Raw genomic sequence first — 20,301 nt, forward strand, 5'->3', positions numbered from 1 at the left:
ATAACACAGAGGAGGGGGGGGTGGGGATAACACAGAGGAGGGGGGGTGGGGATAACACAGAGGGGGGGATAACACAGAGGGGGGGATAACACAGAGGGGGGGATAACACAGAGGGGGGGATAACACAGAGGGGGGGATAACACAGAGGGGGGGATAACACAGAGGGGGGGATAACACAGAGGGGGGGATAACACAGAGGGGGATAACACAGAGGGGGATAACACAGAGGGGGGGATAACACAGAGGGGGGATAACACAGAGGGGGGGATAACACAGAGGGGGGGATAACACAGAGGGGGGGATAACACAGAGGGGGGGATAACACAGAGGGGGGGATAACACAGAGGGGGGGATAACACAGAGGGGGGGATAACACAGAGGGGGGGATAACACAGAGGGGGGGGATAACACAGAGGGGGGGATAACACAGAGGGGGGAGATAACACAGAGGGGGGAGATAACACAGAGGGGGGGGATAACACAGAGGGGGGGGGGATAACACAGAGGGGGGATAACACAGAGGGGGGGGATAACACAGAGGGGGGGGATAACACAGAGGGGGGGGATAACACAGAGGGGGGGGATAACACAGAGGGGGGGATAACACAGAGGGGGGGGATAACACAGAGGGGGGGGATAACACAGAGGGGGGGGATAACACAGAGGGGGGGGGATAACACAGAGGGGGGGGGGATAACACAGAGGGGGGGGGGATAACACAGAGAGGGGGTGATGATGTGAGCCCCCCCCAGGCCATGTTGCCCCTCACCATGGTGTCGCTTCTTCTCAGTTGTCACACAGTATGAGTCACCACCCAGGCCCTGTCTGCCTCCCGGATGTTGTGGTTGCCGGTTTCCGGTTTTTCCCCCTCTCTCACTCTCCCGGCTTCAAGTTCGGGAAGGAGTGATATCATAAACTACAACTCCCGGCCGGCACTGCGGCTGCAGCGGAAGTACCGCGAGCCAATGCCAGGCTAGCTTGTAGGCGGGATCAGGCATATTATTGGTTATCCGCAGCGGGCTTTCAGCCTATCGCGGGTCTCGTGTGGGCTGTCACGGGGGGGGCGAGAGGCACGCGTCACGTGCCGGGGTCGTGATCTGTAATTGGTCCGCCGCTGCGCACGGTTTGGCGCCAGTTTTGAGGAGAGCCGCCGGTATGTTCATCAGCGATTTCCGCAGGGAGTTCTACGAGGTGATCGTGACCGAGGTGAGGGAGCTGGGCCCGGGTCATACTCAGGAACCCCCTCCCCCCAGTCAGGGCCTCCTTACTCTGTCAGTAGCAATGTTCTCTCCTCCCCCCCCTGTGTCAGGAGCCCTGTTCTCTCCCCCCCCCCTGTGTCAGGAGCCCTGTTCTCCCCCCCCCCGCCCCCCCTGTGTCAGGAGCCCTGTTCTCCCCCCCCCCCCCCCCTGTGTCAGGAGCCCTGTTCTCCCCCCCCCCCCTGTGTCAGGAGCCCTGTTCTCCCCCCCCCTGTGTCAGGAGCCCTGTTCTCTCCCCCCCCCCCTGTGTCAGGAGCCCTGTTCTCCCCCCCCCCCCGTGTCAGGAGCCCTGTTCTCCCCCCCCTGTGTCAGGAGCCCTGTTCTCTCCCCCCCCCTGTGTCAGGAGCCCTGTTCTCTCCCCCCCTTGTGTCAGGAGCCCTGTTCTCTCCCCCCCCCTGTGTCAGGAGCCCTGTTCTCCCCCCCCCCCTGTGTCAGGAGCCCTGTTCTCCCCCCCCCCCCTGTGTCAGGAGCCCTGTTCTCCCCCCCCCCCTGTGTCAGGAGCCCTGTTCTCCCCCCCCCCCCTGTGTCAGGAGCCCTGTTCTCCCCCCCCCCCCCCTGTGTCAGGAGCCCTGTTCTCTCCCCCCCCCTGTGTCAGGAGCCCTGTTCTCTCTACCCCCCTTTGTGTCAGGAGCACTGTTCTCTCCCCCCCCCCCCCCGTGTCAGGAGCCCTGTTCTCTCCCCCCCCTGTGTCAGGAGCCCTGTTCTCCCCCCCCCCCTGTATTGTATTGTATGTCTATTTATATAGCGCCATTAGTGTACATAGCGCTTCACAGTAGTAATACATGTGCTAATCAAATAAATAACAGATAATATAAATAACAGATCATGGAATAAGTGCTTTAGACATAAAAGTAACATTTTGGAAGAGGAGTCCCTGCCCCGAGGAGCTTACAGTCTAATTGGTAGGTAGGGAGAACGTACAGAGACAGTAGGAGGGAGTTCTGGTAAGTGCGTCTGCAGGGGGCCAAGCTTTATGTATCGTGTTTAGAATATCCACAGTGCTATTCATATGCTTCTTTAAGCAAGTGTGTCTTAAGGTGGATAGAGAGGGTGCTAGTCGGGTACTGAGGGGAAGGGCATTCCAGAGGTGTGGGGCAGTCAGTGAAAAGGGTTTAATGCGGGAGAGGGCTTTAGATACAAAGGGGGTAGAAAGAAGACATCCTTGAGAAGAACGCAAGAGTCTGGATGGTGCATACCGAGAAATTAGGGATGAGATGTAAGGAGGGGCAGAAGAATGTAAAGCTTTAAAAGTAAAAGAAAAAGCGACAAGTTTTAGAAATGTTTTGAATGTGAGGGGCGAATGTGAGAGAGGAGTCGAATGTGACCCCTAGGCAGCGTGCTTGGGCTACTGGGTGAATGATTGTAGTTCCAACAGTAATGTGGAAGGAGGTAGTAGGGCCAGGTTTGGGAGGAAGTATGAGGAGCTCTGTTTTAGCCATGTTGAGTTTAAGGCGTCGGAGGGCCATCCAGGATGATATAGCAGAGAGACATTCAGAAACTTTGGTTTGTACAGCAGGTGTAAGGTCAGGTGTTGAAAAGTATATTTGTGTGTCGTCGGCATAGAGGTGATAATTAAACCCAAAAGATGTTATTAGGTCACCTAGAGAGAGTGTGTACAGAGAAGAGAAGAGGTCCCAGGACAGAGCCCTGGGGTACCCCCACAGAGAGATCAATAGAAGAGGAGGAGGTGTTAGCAGAAGAGACACTAAAAGTACGATGGGAGAGGTAGGATGAGATCCAGGATAGAGCTTTGTTCCGAATACCTAGAGTATGGAGAATGTGGAGGAGAAGAGGGTGGTCCACGGTGTCAAATGCTGCAGAGAGGTCGAGTAATATGAGCAGAGTGTAATGACCTCTGTCTTTGGCAGCATGGAGGTCGTCAGTTATTTTAGTGAGGGCTGTTTCGGTGGAGTGAGCAGTGCGGAAGCCAGATTGTAGAGGGTCTAGGAGAGAATAGGTGTTGAGAAAATGGAGCAAGCGAGAGAATACAAGACGTTCAAGTAGTTTAGAGGCAAAAGGCAGGAGGGAGACAGGTCGATAGTTAGAAAGACAGGTAGGGTCAAGCTTGCTGTTTTTGAGTAATGGTATGACTGTTGCATGTTTGAAGAAGGATGGAAAGGTTCCAGAGCAGAGGGAGGAGTTAAAAATGTGTGTAAGCGTAGGGATTATAGTAGGAGCTAGAGGTTTTAGGAGATGGGAGGGAATGGGGTCAAGAGGGCAAGTGGTAGAGGGAGAAGAGGAGATCAACAGCGACACATCCTCCTCTGAGACAGTGGAAAAAGACTCAAGGAAGGCAGGAGGAGAGTTAGGAAGAGGTGTAGGATGGGGGGAAGAAACAGAGGGATGTTCTGCCGTATGGATTCCACCTTTTCCTTAAAATAGTCAGCAAAGTCCTGAGCGGAGATGGAGGAAGGAGAGGCAGCTGAGGGTGGTTTGAGTAGAGTATCAAAGACAGAGAACAGTCGGCGTGGGTTAGACTTGTGCATGTTGATTAGTGCAGAAAAGTAGGCTTGTTTAGCTTGCGAGAGGGCAGAGTTGAAACAGGATAGCATAAATTTGTAGTGAAGGAAGTCTGCGAGAGTGTGAGACTTCCTCCAGAGGCGTTCAGAGGAACGAGTGGAGGAACGCAGCATGCGCGTGTGGGAATTTAGCCAGGGTCTAGGGTTAGAAGGGCGAGGGCGGCAGAGAGAAAGCGGGGCATGTAGATCAAGAGACGAGGACAAGACAGAGTTGTACTTTCTGACCAGGTTGTCAGGGTCTGTAGCAGAGCTGAGAGAGGAGAGGGAGGAGTGTAAAGTGGACTCAAAGTCAGGTAAGTGAATAGAGCGCAGGTTTCTGCAGAACCGGGCGGTAGATGGAGGTGGAGAAGGGGAGAAGCGAGATAAAGAGAATGAGATGAGATGATGGTCAGAGAGAGGAAAAGGGGAAATGGAGAAATCAGAGAGAGAGAAGTTTTTAGTGAAAACCAGGTCTAAGTAGTGGCCATCCTTGTGGGTGCTGGCTGCAGTCCACTGTTGAAGGCCAAAAGAAGAGGTAAGAGAAAGAAAGCGGGAAGCCCAAGAGAGAGAGGGGTCATCAATGTGGCAGTTGAAGTCCCCAAGGAGACGAACAGGGGAGTCTGAGGAGAGAAAGAAAGAGAGCCAGGATTCAAAGTGAGAGAGAAAGGCAGAAGGGGGATGAGTAGAGGTAGGTGGGCGATAGATGACCGCCACATGAACAGGGAGAGGAGAGAAGATCTGGACAGTGTGAGCCTCAAAGGAGGGAAAAGCAAGAGAGGGGGGAATAGGAAGGGTTCGGTAACGGCAGAGAGAGGAGAGCAGGAGCCCCACGCCTACACCCCTGCCATCAGGGCGCGGAGTGTGGGAGAAGGAAAGGCCACCATAGGAGAGGGCAGCTTCCAGAGCAGAGTCAGACTGAGTGAGCCAGGTCTCAGTTATAGCAAAGAGAAGCAGGGAGTGAGAGAGAAAGAAGTCATGCACAGAGAGGAACTTGTTAGAAAGAGAGCGTGCGTTCCAAAGGGCACAGGAGAAAGGGAGAGAGGAGGGAGGGTGGCAGGGGATGGGTATGAGGTTGGAGGGGTTGACACCAGAAGGCGTAGAAGTTGCGGCGAGGACAAGAGCAAGTTGAAATAAGACAGGGACCAGGATTGGGAGAGATATCACCAGAAACAAGGAGGCGAAGCATGGATAGAAAGAGGATGTGTGAGGAGGATTTGTAGGGGTGTTTTTTAGTGCAGGGGATATAGTTGTGTGGTGTCAGAGGACGCAGGTAAGAAAGGAGTTCATGTGAACTGAGAAGCGGTGAAGAAAGGAGAGATGGAGATATATGAATAGAGTTTGAGACATACTGAGGCTGGTAAAAAGAAGTGCATAATTTGAGAAGTGAAGTCACAGCAAATATAAATGGTAAAGGCAGCATCACAGCAGTAATGATGCTGTCTGGTATTGATAATATCCTCCTTTCCAGCGTAGTTCAAATGCAGGAATCAGGGCCAGATGGGGTGTCCACTTCTTCCTCACTTCTTTTGAACTTCCTTTTAAACTTCAGTTGTTCAATAGTCATGCCACTTATAATGGGCCACTTCCTTTTAAACTTCAGTTGTTCAATAGTCATGCCACTTATAATGGGCCACTTCCTTTTAAACTTCAGTTGTTCAATAGTCATGCCACTTATAATGGGCCACTTCCTTTTAAACTTCAGTTGTTCAATAGTCATGCCACTTATAATGGGCCACTTGGATATGGGCTGCAAGCAGACTAGCTGTTCTGACTGGGTTTATATAGGCCTAAAAAGTCACCTGACAATATTGTTCTGTCTGCTTAATTAGCACATCTGAGGCACATTCAAACAAATGGTTTTCTACACAGGGTGTTCCCTGCCTAGGTGGCAACACTTAATTTGATTAGGGGTCCTGTGTCAGGAGCGCTGTTCTCTCTCCCCCCCCCCCTGTGTCAGGAGCCCTGTTCTCTCTCTCTCTCCCCCCCGTGTGTCAGGAGCCCTGTTCTCTCTCTCTCCCCCCCCCCCCCCTGTGTCAGGAGCCCTGTTCTCTCCCCCCCCCCCTGTGTCAGGAGCCCTGTTCTCTCCCCCCCCCCCCTGTGTCAGGAGCCATGTTCTCTCTCTCTCCCCCCCCTCCCCTGTGCCAGGATCCTTATTTTCTCTTCCCCCCTGTCAGGAGCCCTGTTCCCTCACTCTCCCTCCCCCCCACTCAGTTAGGAACCCCTTTCTTCTCCCCCCTCTCTGAGAGGAACCCCTGTTCTTCCCCCCTCCCCTCTGTCAGGAACCCCTTTCTCCACCCCCCCTCTGTCAGGAACCCCTTTCTCTCTTCCCAACCCCTATTTTATGCTGTGTAACAATCCTTACCTTTTTGTATTTAAACTCTGCAGAAATCCTTCTAGCTCCGTATTAAATGTCACTCCTGCCTTTTTGCAGCGCGTTCTCCTCCTTGTCGCCCCCGACGTAGATGCGCTGTGCGCTTGTAAAATACTTCAGGTAAGTACCACTTCCCTCATACTGATGGATGCACTCACTACAACCCGGCCCGTCTAGTTCTTGCCACCTACATGTGTTTGAGAAAGTGATACCACTTCAGAGGCCGGTGTGTTTAAATACAAGTCCAATTTTCTCTGTATGTTATGAAACCCCGGTGCATGAATATTAATTTTGGCAAACAATGTGTGTTTTTCCCCCTGCCAGGCCCTGTTTCAGTGCGATCATGTGCAGTACACGCTTGTTCCGGTCTCTGGCTGGCAGGATCTGGAAACGTTATTCCTGGAACATAAAGAGCAGGTAAAACGGCAGCATTAACGCTTCTTTTCACACAGGTAATGGAACCCCCCAAAATAACAATGACTGCGGTGTTTACACGTCTTACCTGGATAGCAGCCAAGTTACTACACGGCATGTAACGGCAGCAAATGTAGATTTGAAGCAGTGTTCATTTCAGCTCAGGTGACCCCCTGCTTCCACTTACCCTGTAGTGGCGCCGGTATCCCTGTGAAGTTTAAATGTCCCGGGCATGCGGGCCAATAGGAAGCCCCACCGGATGACGTCATGGCTTCCTATTGGCAAGCGTGATTTAAGCCGCCATTATCTTGGGCCCACAGTTTCTCTGACTGCACAGATATCAGCACTATTACAGAGGTAAGCATCTCTGGAAGCTTGGGGTCCCCGGAGATGAAATTAAAACAATTCAGCTCTAGAGACCCCCTGCTTCAATCATGTAATAACAAATGTAAAAATGTATACGCAATGCAGCCTGTTCTGCTTTAAATGGCTAAAGTATGTCTGTAATTTATTTGACCTGTTACATTTTCCGTAACACGATTTAAAAAAAATCTCTCTAGTACTTCCAGTGTCTGAAATGCATTTCTGTGCAGTATATTGCAGGTTACTCCGACACCGGAGAAGCGCTGTCATTGCAGGCTGTACCGGGCCTGTTTTCCATATGAAATGGGCAAGCTCTAAACCCCCCCCCCCCCCCCCCCAAAATTATCACATAATTTATATATGTATAGAAGTGTCAATTGGAGTGCGAGTCAGCGTGGCTAAATGTATACAACAAAAAACAAAGTCCAAAGCTACATCCAATATGACAAAAATATACACTGCAATACCTATATACTGTATCTCTTGAAGAAAGGGTTATTTAGTTAAACCCTTTGGCCAAAGAATTTTAAGCCTACAAGCCACTTAAAGGCATGACCAAATATTGCAGGTCCTAACACTAACTGATTAAAATTCTTATTTACCTCCTAGTTAGAGGAAGAATGATCGCATTGGATCTGTATATAAGTGTCAGTTAGAGTGCAGTAGGGTTTAAGCTCGCCCCTCCACACTTTCCAAATAGGCAGTTCTCTTCCATGCAGCTGGTTGTGACAGATCCAATGCGATCATTCTTCCTCTAACTATAGAGGTAAATAAGAATTTTTATCAGTTAGTGTTAGGACCTGCAATATTTGGTCATACCTTTAAGTGGCTTGCAGGCTTAAAATACTTTGGCCAAAGGGTTTAACTAAATTACCCTTTTTTCAAGAGATACAGTATATAGGTATTGCACTATATATTTTTGTCATATTGGATGTAGCTTTGGACTTCTTTGTTTTTCTGTTGTATATGAAATGGGCACCCTGAAACTGCTGCAATTTTCTTTTAAATCTATAACCGATATAAAGCTTGAGTTTAATTATATACATGATTCTTTATTTGACGCATCTCTCTGCTTGCTGAAGCCACGTCCATCTGCACAATCTAGGTTACTGGTTCTCTTTTGAGAGCTTCAAAGGATTGTTTTTTTATCTCCATTTACTTCCCCCTTTTTGCTGCAGTTCCGCTACTTTGTTCTCATAAACTGCGGTGCCAACGTGGACTTGCTGGAGACTTTGCAGCCGCAGGAAGAGACCATCTTCTATGTGTGCGACACTCACAGGCCTATAGATGTGGTGAATGTGTATAACGACAGCCAGGTAAAGGCAACGTGGGCGTGCGGTGAAAAAGCGAAACCATCTGCAGTCAGACGGAGCCGGTGGCAGTGACGACTGCATTTCTGTTGTTTTTAAAGATCAAGTTGCTGATCAAGCAGGATGACGACCTGGGGATCCCTCCCTACGACGACATCTTCCGTGACGATGACGAAGATGAGGATGGAGAGGATTCTGGGAATGATAGTGATGGGTCTGAGCCATCTGGAAAGCGAAGGCGCTTTGATGAGGTAACGCAATCCATATACGAACGTGACTTCATCTAATTACAGTATCATTTCTCTGCCTTATTCTCCACAAGAGATCTCATTGTGTACGATCGACTAGCAGAGACACTGCTGTTTGTCAAAACAAGAGCTGCTTCTAGTAGCCAAACTATGGTTTGCTACTTCAGATGCTGTTTTCTTGACCATAAGAATGGCCCTTCTCCCTATCTTGGTTTATACTGCATTAGTAGTGTATAGTCCCCCCCTTTTCATGTTTCCACAAATCTATCTAATTATTCACCAGATAACAGACAGAGCACCTCCCCCATAATTCCCAAGGAGAGCCAGGAGGAAAACTTGACTGAACTTGGCACGTTAAACAATGTGTTTACATGTCCTTACATTCATGTCAATGTATGCATCTCGGAGTCCTGTGTCTAACTCAACCTTCTGCTAACACTACCACCTGCAAACGCCAACCGTCCTCCGTAGAACACCCCGCGCAGGCGGCTCCGACGGTTCCATGAACAGCAGCCCAACTCCTGCAAAGTCTCGGGCATTACCTTAGGCGGCTACATATGCATACCTTTCCCTGAACCTGTCCGAGCCCAGTGCAATGTTAAGCCGGTGTTGCCGCTGAGTAAGATTTGTTCCATCTCCGTTCTCTGTTCAGGCAGCTGTGGAGAGGAGAATAGACAGAAGACGCCAGAGAAGAGAGTGGGAAGGGCGCAGGTACTGTACAACACTCGGTATACTCCTTTCCCTTATCACAGTATCGTTGGGCACACCACTATGGTTTAGTAGTACAGGCATACCCCGCATTAACGTACGCAATGGGACCGGAGCATGTATGTAAAGCGAAAATGTACTTAAAGTGAAGCACTACCTTTTTCCCACTTATCGATGCATGTACTGTACAGCAATCGTCATATACGTGCATAACTGATGTAAATAACGCATTTGTAACAGGCTCTATAGTCTCCCCGCTTGCGCACAGCTTCGGTACAGGTAGGGAGCCGGTATTGCTGTTCAGGACGTGCTGACAGGCGCATGCGCGAGCTGCCGTTTGCCTATTCGCGACCGTACTTAGTGAGTGTCCTTAAACCGGGGTATGCCTGTAATTGCTTCTCTGACTTGGGGCAACATTATTATTTTTTGTCCGTGTATGGTTTTTTTGTTTAGAGAATGTTGCAGAATAATAGCACTTTGTGATATGTTAAACTGTTACCTTTTGGGGTACGTTGTTCTGCAACTTCTCTGCAATGCGCGCACACAGTAACTTTCCCCTTTCCTTCCAGGCAAGAGATTCTTTTCGATTATGAACAGTATGAATACCACGGCACCTCTGTGAGTATTACATGGGATGCTGTATGGCACATCCGCCTCCAAAGCGTTATCATTGTGTGGGGGTATTTCAGTGGCACATGCTAGTCTGTTCTCATGCGCTGTTTCTAGCTCCATTACAACGCCAGGAAGCATAAACCACCACGATTTCTGGTGCTTGGAAAGTAATTCTCGGGGTAACTTCACAACCCTCCCAACTATCAAAGTTAAATATGCATCCTGGTGTTTTGTGGTGTTTTCTTGTGAGGCTCGAACTGCTGGTTTCATTGAATGAAACGTGGAACTGCGCCTCCTCCAATCTCTAAACTTCTTATTTTTTTCCCCTTTATTTCCTGTAGTCAGCGATGGTGATGTTTGACTTGGCCTGGATTATGTCTAAAGATATAAATGACATGTTGTGGTAGGTGAATTAGATCCTGCGTTCTTCTGGGTTACGTGCACTCATTTTACGTAGCTGGCAAACCGGGTATTCTGGCCTCCACCACAAAGATTCCCTTCTCCGTCTCCCCCGCCCCGGGTGAATCTGTCAGTTTTAGAAACCAGTGAGCACAGTCTGTATTGTAGAATACTTCTGCAGTCTTATGAGGCATGCTTTAAATTTGATTGATATATTTTATATGTCTGTAGCAAGTGACCATATAGGCAGTCTTTGGTTATCCACCGGAACCCGTTCTGGAAGTAGCGTTGTAAAGTGAGTCCCATGTTAATCAGTGGCGGTGAGCGTTGGATAACGCATTCCGGCATAAAAAAACGGCCCATAGGGTTGCATTGTAATGCGTTGGATATGCCATTCGTTGTAAAGTGAAACGTTGGATAGCGAGGACTACCTGTAATTGAGGTATTTCTTTCTGGTGCCAGAAAAAAGGGATTTGCCGATTTGTTTTTATTTTTTATTTCTCTTGTAGGTGGGCGATTGTTGGGCTGACTGACCAATGGGTTCAAGACAGAATCACTCAGTAAGCGCGTGAAATAATGTATTTCTGTGTGCTCTGCATCTCATGGCAGACTAAAACTTGCTATTTTCTGTTCGCCTGTAGTTTTAAAACATTTTGTAACTTTTGGCTTACAGGCTTGTGGTTGCAGCCCCTCTATAAAATATTAGGTCCGGTTAAGGGCGTTCCAGAACCGCCTCCAAGATCAAAAACATCTGCACCTGTTTCCTGTATTAAGCAATTTCTTAGTAATAGGCTCATTTGAAAAACCCTCTAGTAGCTATTGTGGACATTTATATACAAGTCTATACAATAACGCAGTGTGTGTGCTTGTGATGTGTTAGGCCGTACCTATAGTGCCGTAGTTGGCGACGGCCACCGGCGAAAGTTATGTTTCGGCGGGGTCGCGGGATTCCAGCAATTTGATTTTTCAAGGGCCATCGCGTGACGGGAGGGGCCCTTAAAATCAAATTTTGCCGGCTTCAGATTTTCGCTCCGTCGCTTGTCGCCGTCGCGTGCACTATAAGCGCACGCAGCAGCAGCAATGTATTTGTTGTCAGACGGCGTCGCCGGCACTATAAGCGCGACCTTATCGTCACCAGTTGTGCCCCTGAATATAATACAACCATAAGTCATACGTGCAAAGGTGATGGTGGGTAACAGAACCGACACTGTGAAGGCTGCCTGCACATCTTTATACACACGCTAAAAGTTGATCCAGTGATCCGTTGTTTTTGTTCCGAAGGATGAAATACGTGACGGACGTGGGGACCCTCCAGCGACACGTCTCCCGGCACAATCACCGCAACGAGGACGAGGAGAACTCCCTCTCCATCGACTGCATGAGGATAGCCTTCGAATACGAGTATCCTTCTGCCGCTGTCTGGGATCCTTTGCGCGTCTTGCAAAGTAAGACGGGACGTTAGCAGAGACCCAGCCTTGCTCTGTCTGACCTCATTTTAATCGTAAGGAGCAGTAGGGACAATAAAATCCGTTGGCACGGCCCTGCTTGCATATAACCTTCCCCTTAACCACTTTTGAAGGTCCCTCTAGCAGGAAGAGGGTTAAAACATGGGGCGCTTGAGCTCTTTGGTGCAATAGTGTAATGTTGCAAAACCAGCTTGAAACCTCCACGTGCTGTAGGCAAGGCGATCTATGGGAATCAAATATATATGAAGATATCTAATAAGGTACCTTAACCCTATGATATCAGTCTGCGCCTTTCATTGTATCATCACTGGTCTCTGTTTGAAAGCATCTGCAACTCCTGCTACACATCCGCCAGCCTCAAGCTGTGGTCTGTGCAAGGACAAAAAAGGCTTCAGGAGTTTCTTGCAGACATGGGGTAAGTTTACCTGTAGCGCTTGTATCGCTGCTGGTAATAGGGGAGGGGACGGTCCTCCCCTAAAAAAATACCGACATAATCCATTAAATCCACACAATACCGTATTTTATGGGGTTATTGCCAAACCAGTTTCCTTGTCTCCGGTCTGTTATATCAAGATGATTGTAAGATGGGCACACAGACTTACTAATATAATAATCATTCATTTATTGTGCCAAGAACTCCAGCGTTTCCGCTGTGTAGAACAGCCTTTATCAAACCATGATAAAGGCTGTTCTACACAGCCGTAACGTTGGCGTTCTTGGCACAATATATTAATGATTATTAGCAAATCAGTGTGCACATCTTACTTTCATCTTCATTGCTGATCTTTTGGGACTTTGCCCTTGTGGATTGGAGCACAGGCTGATAAGTTATTTTTGGTCGTATTTATTTATAAAAATGTTTTCCGCGAAGTAATACATTGAGTTACCTCTCGTATTCCCGTATGTCCTGTTCTACAGTGTGCCCGCATTTTCCCTTGTGCCTGTCTGTTATATCCCAGCACATTGTTGTGAAAAATCCTGTCGTTTTTTATACGCCTGTTCTCAGTGATCAGATATTATTTCTTAGATGAGTTATTAGTTGTTTTTTTTTATAATTGCGCGCTGTATGTTTCTCAGGCTGCCTTTGAAGCAGGTGAAGCAGAAATTTAACTCCATGGACATATCCTTAAAGGAAAATCTACGGGAAATGATAGACGAGTCGGCCAACAAATTTGGGTAACTAAATGTTTGGGGGTGTTTTTTTTTGTTGTTTTTTTTTTAACTCCGAATTCTCGCTCAATCCGCAGCTTTTGTGGTTTTTGGTTTGGACGAGGGATTGAGAACACAGCGGCTTTATCCCAATTCCTGCGTGCCCTTGTTTCCGACAGGTTGAAGGACGTCCGAGTGCAGACGTTCAGTGTGCAGTTTGGGTTCAAGAACAAGTTCCTCGCCAGCGACGTCGTATTGGCTGCCGTATCCCTCTTGGAAAACATTGAGAAGGATGAGAGTGGAACGGATAACTTCATCAAGGCTTTGGACAGCCTGTCCAGGTGCCGCTTATACACCTGTCTTCTCTTTCAGTCTCTGCTTGTCGCCACAATGGGGTGTTTACGTTGATTTTTATTATTGCTGGCATCCCAACTTTTATAGGCCGTGATAAAAACAAGTTGGGAAGGGCTTGGTGCTGTTTGGAGGATCAGGATCTTTGAATGTAAGGGAGTGATGGGCAAATAAAAATCACACTTGTGAGCGCATTCACATGTCTCAGACAGATCTGCAACCCTGCCCTTCCCCATTATCTCTTGGAATAGTGTTTCCACTGCAGAGCGGGATTCTGGGAAATGACATGCAAATGAGCACACAGTGTCACCTTTTGCTTCTTATCCATTTAACACGGACCCCTATAAGCGTCTGCCTACCATATTGCACAGCCAAGGTTAAAGAAGTGTAGAGTCAGTAACCCTACTCGCAGATGGCTGTTTCCACCTTTGGGTACTGTTGGGAATCTATTGTAAAGGGACCCGTCAGTTTGTTTGTGCCGCATAGTGAAGGCGCCGTATCTACATCTGCAAATCTTAGCTTGTCTATATGCCGGTGACCTTTTTTGGTTGAGAAATCTGACGTGGAGGCGATCCCAGATTGAAGCGAATGCTGCTCCGAATATCCCAGACTTACTGGTTTTCTTGCTTTATCCTCACAGGAGCAACCTGGATAAACTGCACCTTGGTCTGGAGCTGGCCAAGAAGCTGCTTTGTGCTATTCAGCAGACCGTGGCCAGCTGTCTATGCACCAATCTCATCCTGTCCCAGGGCCCCTTCCTGTACTGTTATCTGCTGGAGGTCAGACTGCATGTTTGCTGCATGGAAATGTGTATTTTTATTTTTGCTGCATTTTTTTTTCATTAGATATACAATGTTCTGTCTTGTGATGTGCCAGTGCAGGATGGTACCCGATAACACGTGCTAAATCAGGGGTGCTCGGCTTCAGTCCTCTAGCCCCCTTCCCAAACAGGTCAGGTTTTCAGGATATCACTGCTTCAGCACAGGTGTCTCAATCAGAGGCTGTCTTTTGACTGATTTGAGCCACCTGTGCTGTAGCTGGGATATCCTGAAAACCTGACCTGTTGGGGGTGCTTGAAGGACTGGAGTTGAGCATCCCTCCGCTAACTTGTCCTGAATGTGTGGTGAGCTGGCATCGACAGACCTGTCGTTCTGTGTGAATCTTTGAGTCGTTGTGTAAGGGCTGGGACCGGCGGCGCGGGCGGCCGCGTGAGCGTTCCCCCACCAGCAGGGGAATCCTTCTGATCTGGTCCCCCGTCGCTGCACGGCTCACTACGCTCTGTGACGCCTCAGCCGCCAGGGGATGCAAGAAAATTGTGATCCCGAGCGGTGATGAGCCTATCAGCGGCGGGAGCTGTCAGACCGCTTCCTACACAAGGTAGGGGGTGGTGTGTGTGTGTGTGTCTGTCTCACATTTGTAGGGGGAGGGAGCGGGAGCTGCTTACCTTCCAGCAGCTCCCTCCTGCAGCCCGGTAGCTCCGCTCAAACCACGCCCCGCTCCGGCTCCCTACAGACCGCATATCGCGGTCTGTGCCTGTCAGCGCGCCGCCTGTCTGCAGTGCGGGCGCGCTGACACTGACTGAGGGAGCGGGGCCTTAGCCTTAGAGCGCTTTATGGAGTGTGCAGTTAGAAGTACAGCCACCAGGGGAGGCTCTTCTGCTCCCAAATAATCCCTCTCTTTGCTTGCACAGGGTACTCCGGACGTGAAGATGTTTTCGAAGCCAGTTTCCCTCTGCCTGCTCTGTAAATACTTGCTGAAATCCTTTGTCTGCTCTGTGAGTAATACATGAAGGCTTGGTGCCATTCTCTGCTTTTATGGTGGGTGCAGGATTTTTGCAGTTAAACATATATAGCCCCTATTGTAGCCTGAAGCTGACAGGAGAAAGGGAACGACTTCAGAGATTGTGCGTTCTATTTCCTCTATTTTCACCATCTTTCTGGAGAGACGTATTGTTTTTTTGCTCTGCAGTGGGAGGTCCGCAATGGTTCACCTGCAGTTAGCAGGCCTCTGCCCTACGGGTGATGCTAATCGGCGGTCTCTGAGGGTGCTGGGTGGTACAGAATAACGCCAATTTCCAAATATACACTTAACTTTTCTGAGAGTCTTGTTTTAAAAGGAATCTTTTATTTCATAATATAAACATTTAATATTACAAAATTCCCCCCGTAAGATACAGTTTAGCTAAATATCTTAACGCTAAATGCTGGTAATGTTTTCTCTGCCGGACGGCGCGATGTGAAATTTTGGTAACCTGGTGGTTCTTCTGGCTAATTGATGATTTGTGTATTCAAGACCAAAAACAAGCGCTGTAAGCTGCTACCCCTGGTGATGGCGGCTCCTCTGGACGTGGAGAAGGGGACCGCCGCCATGGTGGGGATCCCCCCGGAAACGGAGAGCTCCGACAAAAAGAAGTGAGAACCTGTTCGTTCGTTTTTTTTTCTGGCTGTCCGTTGTTGTGCAGAAGATTCCTCTGCGAGTTCTGACCGTCGATGTCCGTGGGTTCACGGCGTGAGCTCGGGGTGCTGCTGCTCGCCAGGCATTGAAGTGGTTAAAATGTCGCGTGTCCGCCGGTTCTTGTTCTGCTTTCCAAGTCCGTGCATGAATCGGGAAGCCCCTCTGCTAACACTTAACACTTTTGCTGCCAGGGGCCTGCAATACATTGACCCTCTCTGGCAGTGTAAGAATTAACTAGCAATTCAGTTCCAGACCCAAGAGAGATGGTGTTTTATTAATGGATCGACGTCCCCCACCCCAAACCTGTTTACGGTGCAAATAAGATGCAAGTACCACCCTCTCTTCACTCTGACATAAGTAAACGTGGGACGATGGCGATCCAGGGGGAAATCTGATTGCCAATATTTTGGAGTCGGGAAGGAATTTATTTTTCCCCTTATGAAATATCATTAGATGTCACTGGGGCTGTTTTTTGTTTTCTTCCTCCCCCTCCCCCCCCCCCCCTCTGGATCAATATACTGTAAATACAAATATAGGATAAAGTATGTCGTCTAATCAGTGGTGCGCAAACTGGGGGGGCGTGAGACTGGTCTGCGGGGGGCGCGGGGTTCACAGAGGCCCGGCACGCCTCCTGAAGGCACTTAAATTAAGTGCGGGGGGAGCGGCGAAGGCCTCTCTAAACCTCACTTACTCTGGCTCCGGCGGTTTCTTACATGCGTCGCCATGGCAACTCGGCGGCATTTCATGTGACGTCACGTTGCCATGGCAACGTAACGTCATGCCGCCGAAGCAAAGGTAAGGGGGGGGGGGGGGGCGGAGAGAGGGGAACTGCCGGCAGGGGGGCGCAGGGGAAAAAAGTTTGCGCTCCCCTGGTCTAAATGTAGCATAGGTTGAACTTTATTTTATTTTTTTTTTGCTTTTTTTCCCTCCCAACCTCATCTACTATGTAACTTTCACTTACTTCTCCAATGATGCACCTAGAACACAACAGCATTTTTTATTCTATTGTCACCAATATAATACATAATCTATATTATCCAGTATTCCCGCATATAAAGCAATCCCGGCTGCACAGCCCTGCGGCTGCACAGCCCTGCGGCTGTATACTTGGATGTAGAGCGGGTTTTCCAGCTTGGCTGTTTCACAAGTTGCTCCCATGCTGCTGACTCTGCGCTTTGCATTGCTGTGTGTTGCAGTTTCTTCGGTCGTGCGTTTGAAAAAGCCGCAGAGAGCACCAGCTCCCGGACACTGCACAATCAGTTTGACATGTCTAGTAAGTGATGTTCTCCATTTGCTGCCTGAGAGACCTGTGGCAGCATAATCTTTAAGAATAAAGGCTATTTTTGGGGTAAGAAACCTGTTTTAAGGTTCTGTACAGAAATATTGCAGCAACAGGCCAAAAAACAAACTTTCTACGTATTCTTTTTTTGACATCCCAGCCAAGATTAGGAATCCCATTTTTGCCAAAGGCGGTATCGGAGTAAATATAATATTTGAGTAGCTTGCAGAGATAAATAGATATTACATGGGTTTAGTTCACAGATATGCCTGATACAGGGTTGCACAGTAGCTACTAGAAGCGTTCTTCACAGTGGCTAAATAACCTCAGGTGGAGCAGAACAGTAATGAGGTTAAGCAGCATGAATTCTATTCACACTGACCCCTGTGTCCCTCTTAATATACTTGAGTGGTTGGAATTTTACCAGGCAGGCTGTTTTTATTCAAGTGCTTAGGTTTGAAAGCGTTGCTTCCTGCGTGAGGCAGAAATCACTGAGGAACTTCTGTAATCTCTTTATAATGACTTATAATTCTGCGTCCTGCTTCCCTCACTGCTCCTACGCACACACAAGTGCTCCTGTCGAGTGACCGTGTTTACTTGTGCGGTGTACTTGGCTGTGATGACACTTGTTTTTAAGGCATTTTCTGACTCAGCCCCTCTTCCTCTTCTGTTTTGAAGTCATTGAGTTAAGGACAGAGGACCGCAGCAAGTTCCTGGATGCGCTAATCTCTCTCCTGTCATAAGGTATGTGAGGGAGAGGCAAAAAGTGTCGCTGCAAAAATAAACCTTCTAACAAACATTCGAAATAAAACAACCCCCCAAGGTATCCGCACAAATTCCTTAGCAAGTGAAAATATTCATTTCAACAACTCCCTGATATATTAATTTTTTGCCCAACCACACAGCTGGAAAACAAAAAGAACAATTCCTGTGTTCCTACCAATTTGGGCTAAACTAATACTAGTGATCTCATGAGTAAGGGCTATTTAGTTAAACCCTGTGGCCAAAGCGTTATAAGACTGCAGCCACGTCACGGCACAACCACTTTGCAGGTACCTACACTGAATGTGTAATTTCTTATTGTCCTGTGAACTAGCAGCATACTTCCAAAGGGATGGGTGCGGGTAGGCTCACCTGGCTTCTGCTTTACATAGCAGTTCCTTGGAGGTGTATGGCTCCTCCCTTCAGGACAGAGCCCCTACCAATTCTCCAACGAACACAAAGCTGTAATACACATCATTGTCGGTCTACACATCACCCTCCACTGAAGAACAGGTGAATGTTTAAGGCTGACCGAAATATGTGCAAGTTTTAATATTTCACACTAGGGAATTTGTGCACCCACAGTTCACCTTTATAATAAGGGAACTCTCGATACTGGCTGTGGCCAGCGTTTAATGGCACTAAATCACAAACGCATATGCTTTATTTGTTTAACCCCTTCTGGGCCTTTTCACATATTTCACTAGTCCACAGGACAATAAAAAATTGCACATTCAGTGTAGGTAATAAGAAAAGAACAGAGAGCGCCCAACTCTCATAGTGTAAACATGTTATTGAAAAGTGACCAAATACATGTGGTAAGAATTGCACGTCCAAAATTCAAGGTCTTTTAAAGCAGGGCATGTTTTTGGTACACGTAACCATTATCACCAATCTGCTGGTTCCTTCCCTGTGAGGGGCTGCCGTTAGGACGCCAGGGATTGTTGTGGTGGAAATTGGAACACCGATACTCCCGCACTGCCGGCTATGGGGCTAGTTACCCACACTTACACTCCCGGTACCTGGCGTCCTAACGGCTGTTGCTAAGTGCTGGAGTTTACATCAACCGGTGACGACCTCGCGGAGACTGCTACATCCGGGCAAGAGGACCCTCCTCGTGGACGATCGGGTTGGAAGATACCGACTGTGGTTATTGATGGGAAAGGAGTCAGCAGATTGGTGATAATGGTTACGTGTACCAAAAACATGCCCTGCTTTTAAAAGATCTTGAATTTTGGACGTGCAATACTTACCACATGTATCTGGTCACTTTTCAGTAACATGTTTACACTATGAGAGTTGGGCGCTGTCTGTTCTTTTCATATTATCTACAAGCTTCTGAGCTATCTTTAAATGCAGAGCAGCAGACCTTGCCTTGGCTGCAGGCTTATAATGCTTTGGCCACAGGGTTTAACTAAATGACCTTTACTCATGAGATCACTAGTATATTTTAGCCCAAATTGGTAGGAGCGCAGGTATTGTTGTTTTTTTTGTTTTCCAGATATGCAAGACCAATCCTTACTATTTTAATGCATGTTCTGGGACAGGGATGAGCAACTCCAGTCCTCAACGGCCACCAACAGGTCATGTTTTAAGGATATCCACTGCTTCAGCACAGGAGGCTGTTGAAGACTGGGCCATCTGTGCTGAAGCTGGGACTGATTGAGCCACCTGTGCTGAAGCAGGGATATCCTGAAAACCTGACCTGTTGGTGGCCATTGAGGAGGGCTGGCGTTGCCCGACGCTGTTGTAGGTTTTGTTTTGCTGAGAAATGCTTCCTCCCTGCAACGTTAACAACTTTGAAACCTAAGAGAGAAATGTAGCAGAATTGGTCTTGATTAGATAATAAAGGGTCAGCGGGGTAATCATGTGATGTACAACAAAATACTAGGGTGCCAAAAGAAGTTTAATTTGAACAGTAAAGTGCACTGTGTAATAGATAAATGTTTCTCTTTTTGTCCTTGCAGTAATTTGTAGCGGATTTCTGCAGATCTCCTCTTCACGGCCTCCCGTTCTGCTGCCCTTGTATATGTGCTTTTATCCCTACGTTTTAATGTCTTTTATGTACCAATTAAATTATTAATATGTAGCCAGAAACGCAGTAATGCATGCCATAAAATGTGCGTAATTCTCTGCTTTTTATTCCGAGGTTCTGCTGACGGCGCAATCCCTGAACATGTAAATAAAATAACCTTCGTTTGTTACAACTATTTGAGCGTAGGGGTTTTTATTCTTTAGTATTGAAATAACTTTTGAACCATGCAGTGTGTAAATAGTAACGGCTTTGCTGCCGGAGCGGAGGGTTTTACGCGTAGAGGCTTAACGGCGTCCTGCATGGGGACTTGGGCCACGTCGGTGCGATGTCGCACGCACCGCAATCAAAAGGCTGTACCTCCAATAAGGATGGCCATAAAGCGCACGAGGAGTGATGGGGCGGACGTTTTTTATTTTGCCGCGTGACGGCTGGGTCACGTGCACGGTTCAGCCAATGAGGGCGAACCTCACGTGACGACGTCACGGACACGCCCGCGTCGCACAATCCAACATGCCACGGATCGCTTATTGTACAGGCGTGTGTGACGTCATGCTCTGTCGCGCGTACGCTATATACACTGCCAGGGAACTCCCTGCAGATTGCAGAGCTACTGGGTATCACCTGAG

General features: G+C 48.3%; 2 protein-coding genes across 3 annotated transcripts in view; one reads left to right on the forward strand and one right to left on the reverse strand.

Annotated features, from left to right (window-relative positions):
• Positions 1 to 926, reverse strand: part of UFD1 (ubiquitin recognition factor in ER associated degradation 1) — a 10,572-nt gene extending 9,646 nt beyond the window's left edge. Inside the window, exon 1 of the mRNA XM_075568553.1 lies at positions 770 to 926. Coding sequence (XP_075424668.1) covers positions 770 to 772 — 3 coding nt within the window. The 5' untranslated portion in view covers positions 773 to 926. The remainder of the gene's footprint in view (positions 1 to 769) is intronic.
• CDC45 (cell division cycle 45) lies at positions 788 to 19,864 on the forward strand. 2 transcript variants are annotated; one of them, XM_075568551.1, is made up of 19 exons: positions 789 to 1,206; positions 6,186 to 6,245; positions 6,450 to 6,542; positions 8,081 to 8,218; positions 8,314 to 8,463; positions 9,113 to 9,171; positions 9,738 to 9,786; positions 10,122 to 10,183; positions 10,689 to 10,739; positions 11,461 to 11,580; positions 11,929 to 12,060; positions 12,723 to 12,821; positions 12,974 to 13,135; positions 13,786 to 13,924; positions 14,836 to 14,919; positions 15,438 to 15,556; positions 16,796 to 16,872; positions 17,557 to 17,622; positions 19,608 to 19,864. In XM_075568551.1, exons 1-18 carry the CDS (start codon positions 1,156 to 1,158, stop codon positions 17,619 to 17,621), a joined length of 1,710 nt encoding a protein of 569 aa, XP_075424666.1. In that variant the 5' UTR covers positions 789 to 1,155; the 3' UTR covers position 17,622; positions 19,608 to 19,864. The 2 variants fall into 2 exon arrangements, with proteins under 2 accessions (XP_075424667.1, XP_075424666.1); XM_075568552.1 differs by lacking the exon at positions 6,186 to 6,245 and having other exon boundaries at positions 788 to 1,206.
• Positions 19,865 to 20,301: the final 437 nt, after the last annotated feature.

Source organism: Ascaphus truei, chromosome 13, assembly GCF_040206685.1.
Source record: "Ascaphus truei isolate aAscTru1 chromosome 13, aAscTru1.hap1, whole genome shotgun sequence".
NCBI lineage: Eukaryota > Metazoa > Chordata > Amphibia > Anura > Ascaphidae > Ascaphus > Ascaphus truei.

What these genes read in the sequence shown, in the direction of transcription:
- CDC45 (XM_075568551.1), top strand. Translation starts at nt 1,156, where the DNA reads ATGTTCATCAGCGATTTCCGCAGGGAGTTCTACGAGGTGATCGTGACC. An exon ending in TGAAATCCTTTGTCTGCTCT is followed by an intron (nt 14,920 to 15,437) that starts GTGAGTAATACA and finishes TGTGTATTCAAG; the next exon opens with ACCAAAAACAAGCGCTGTAA. An exon ending in GAGAGCTCCGACAAAAAGAA is followed by an intron (nt 15,557 to 16,795) that starts GTGAGAACCTGT and finishes TGTGTGTTGCAG; the next exon opens with TTTCTTCGGTCGTGCGTTTG.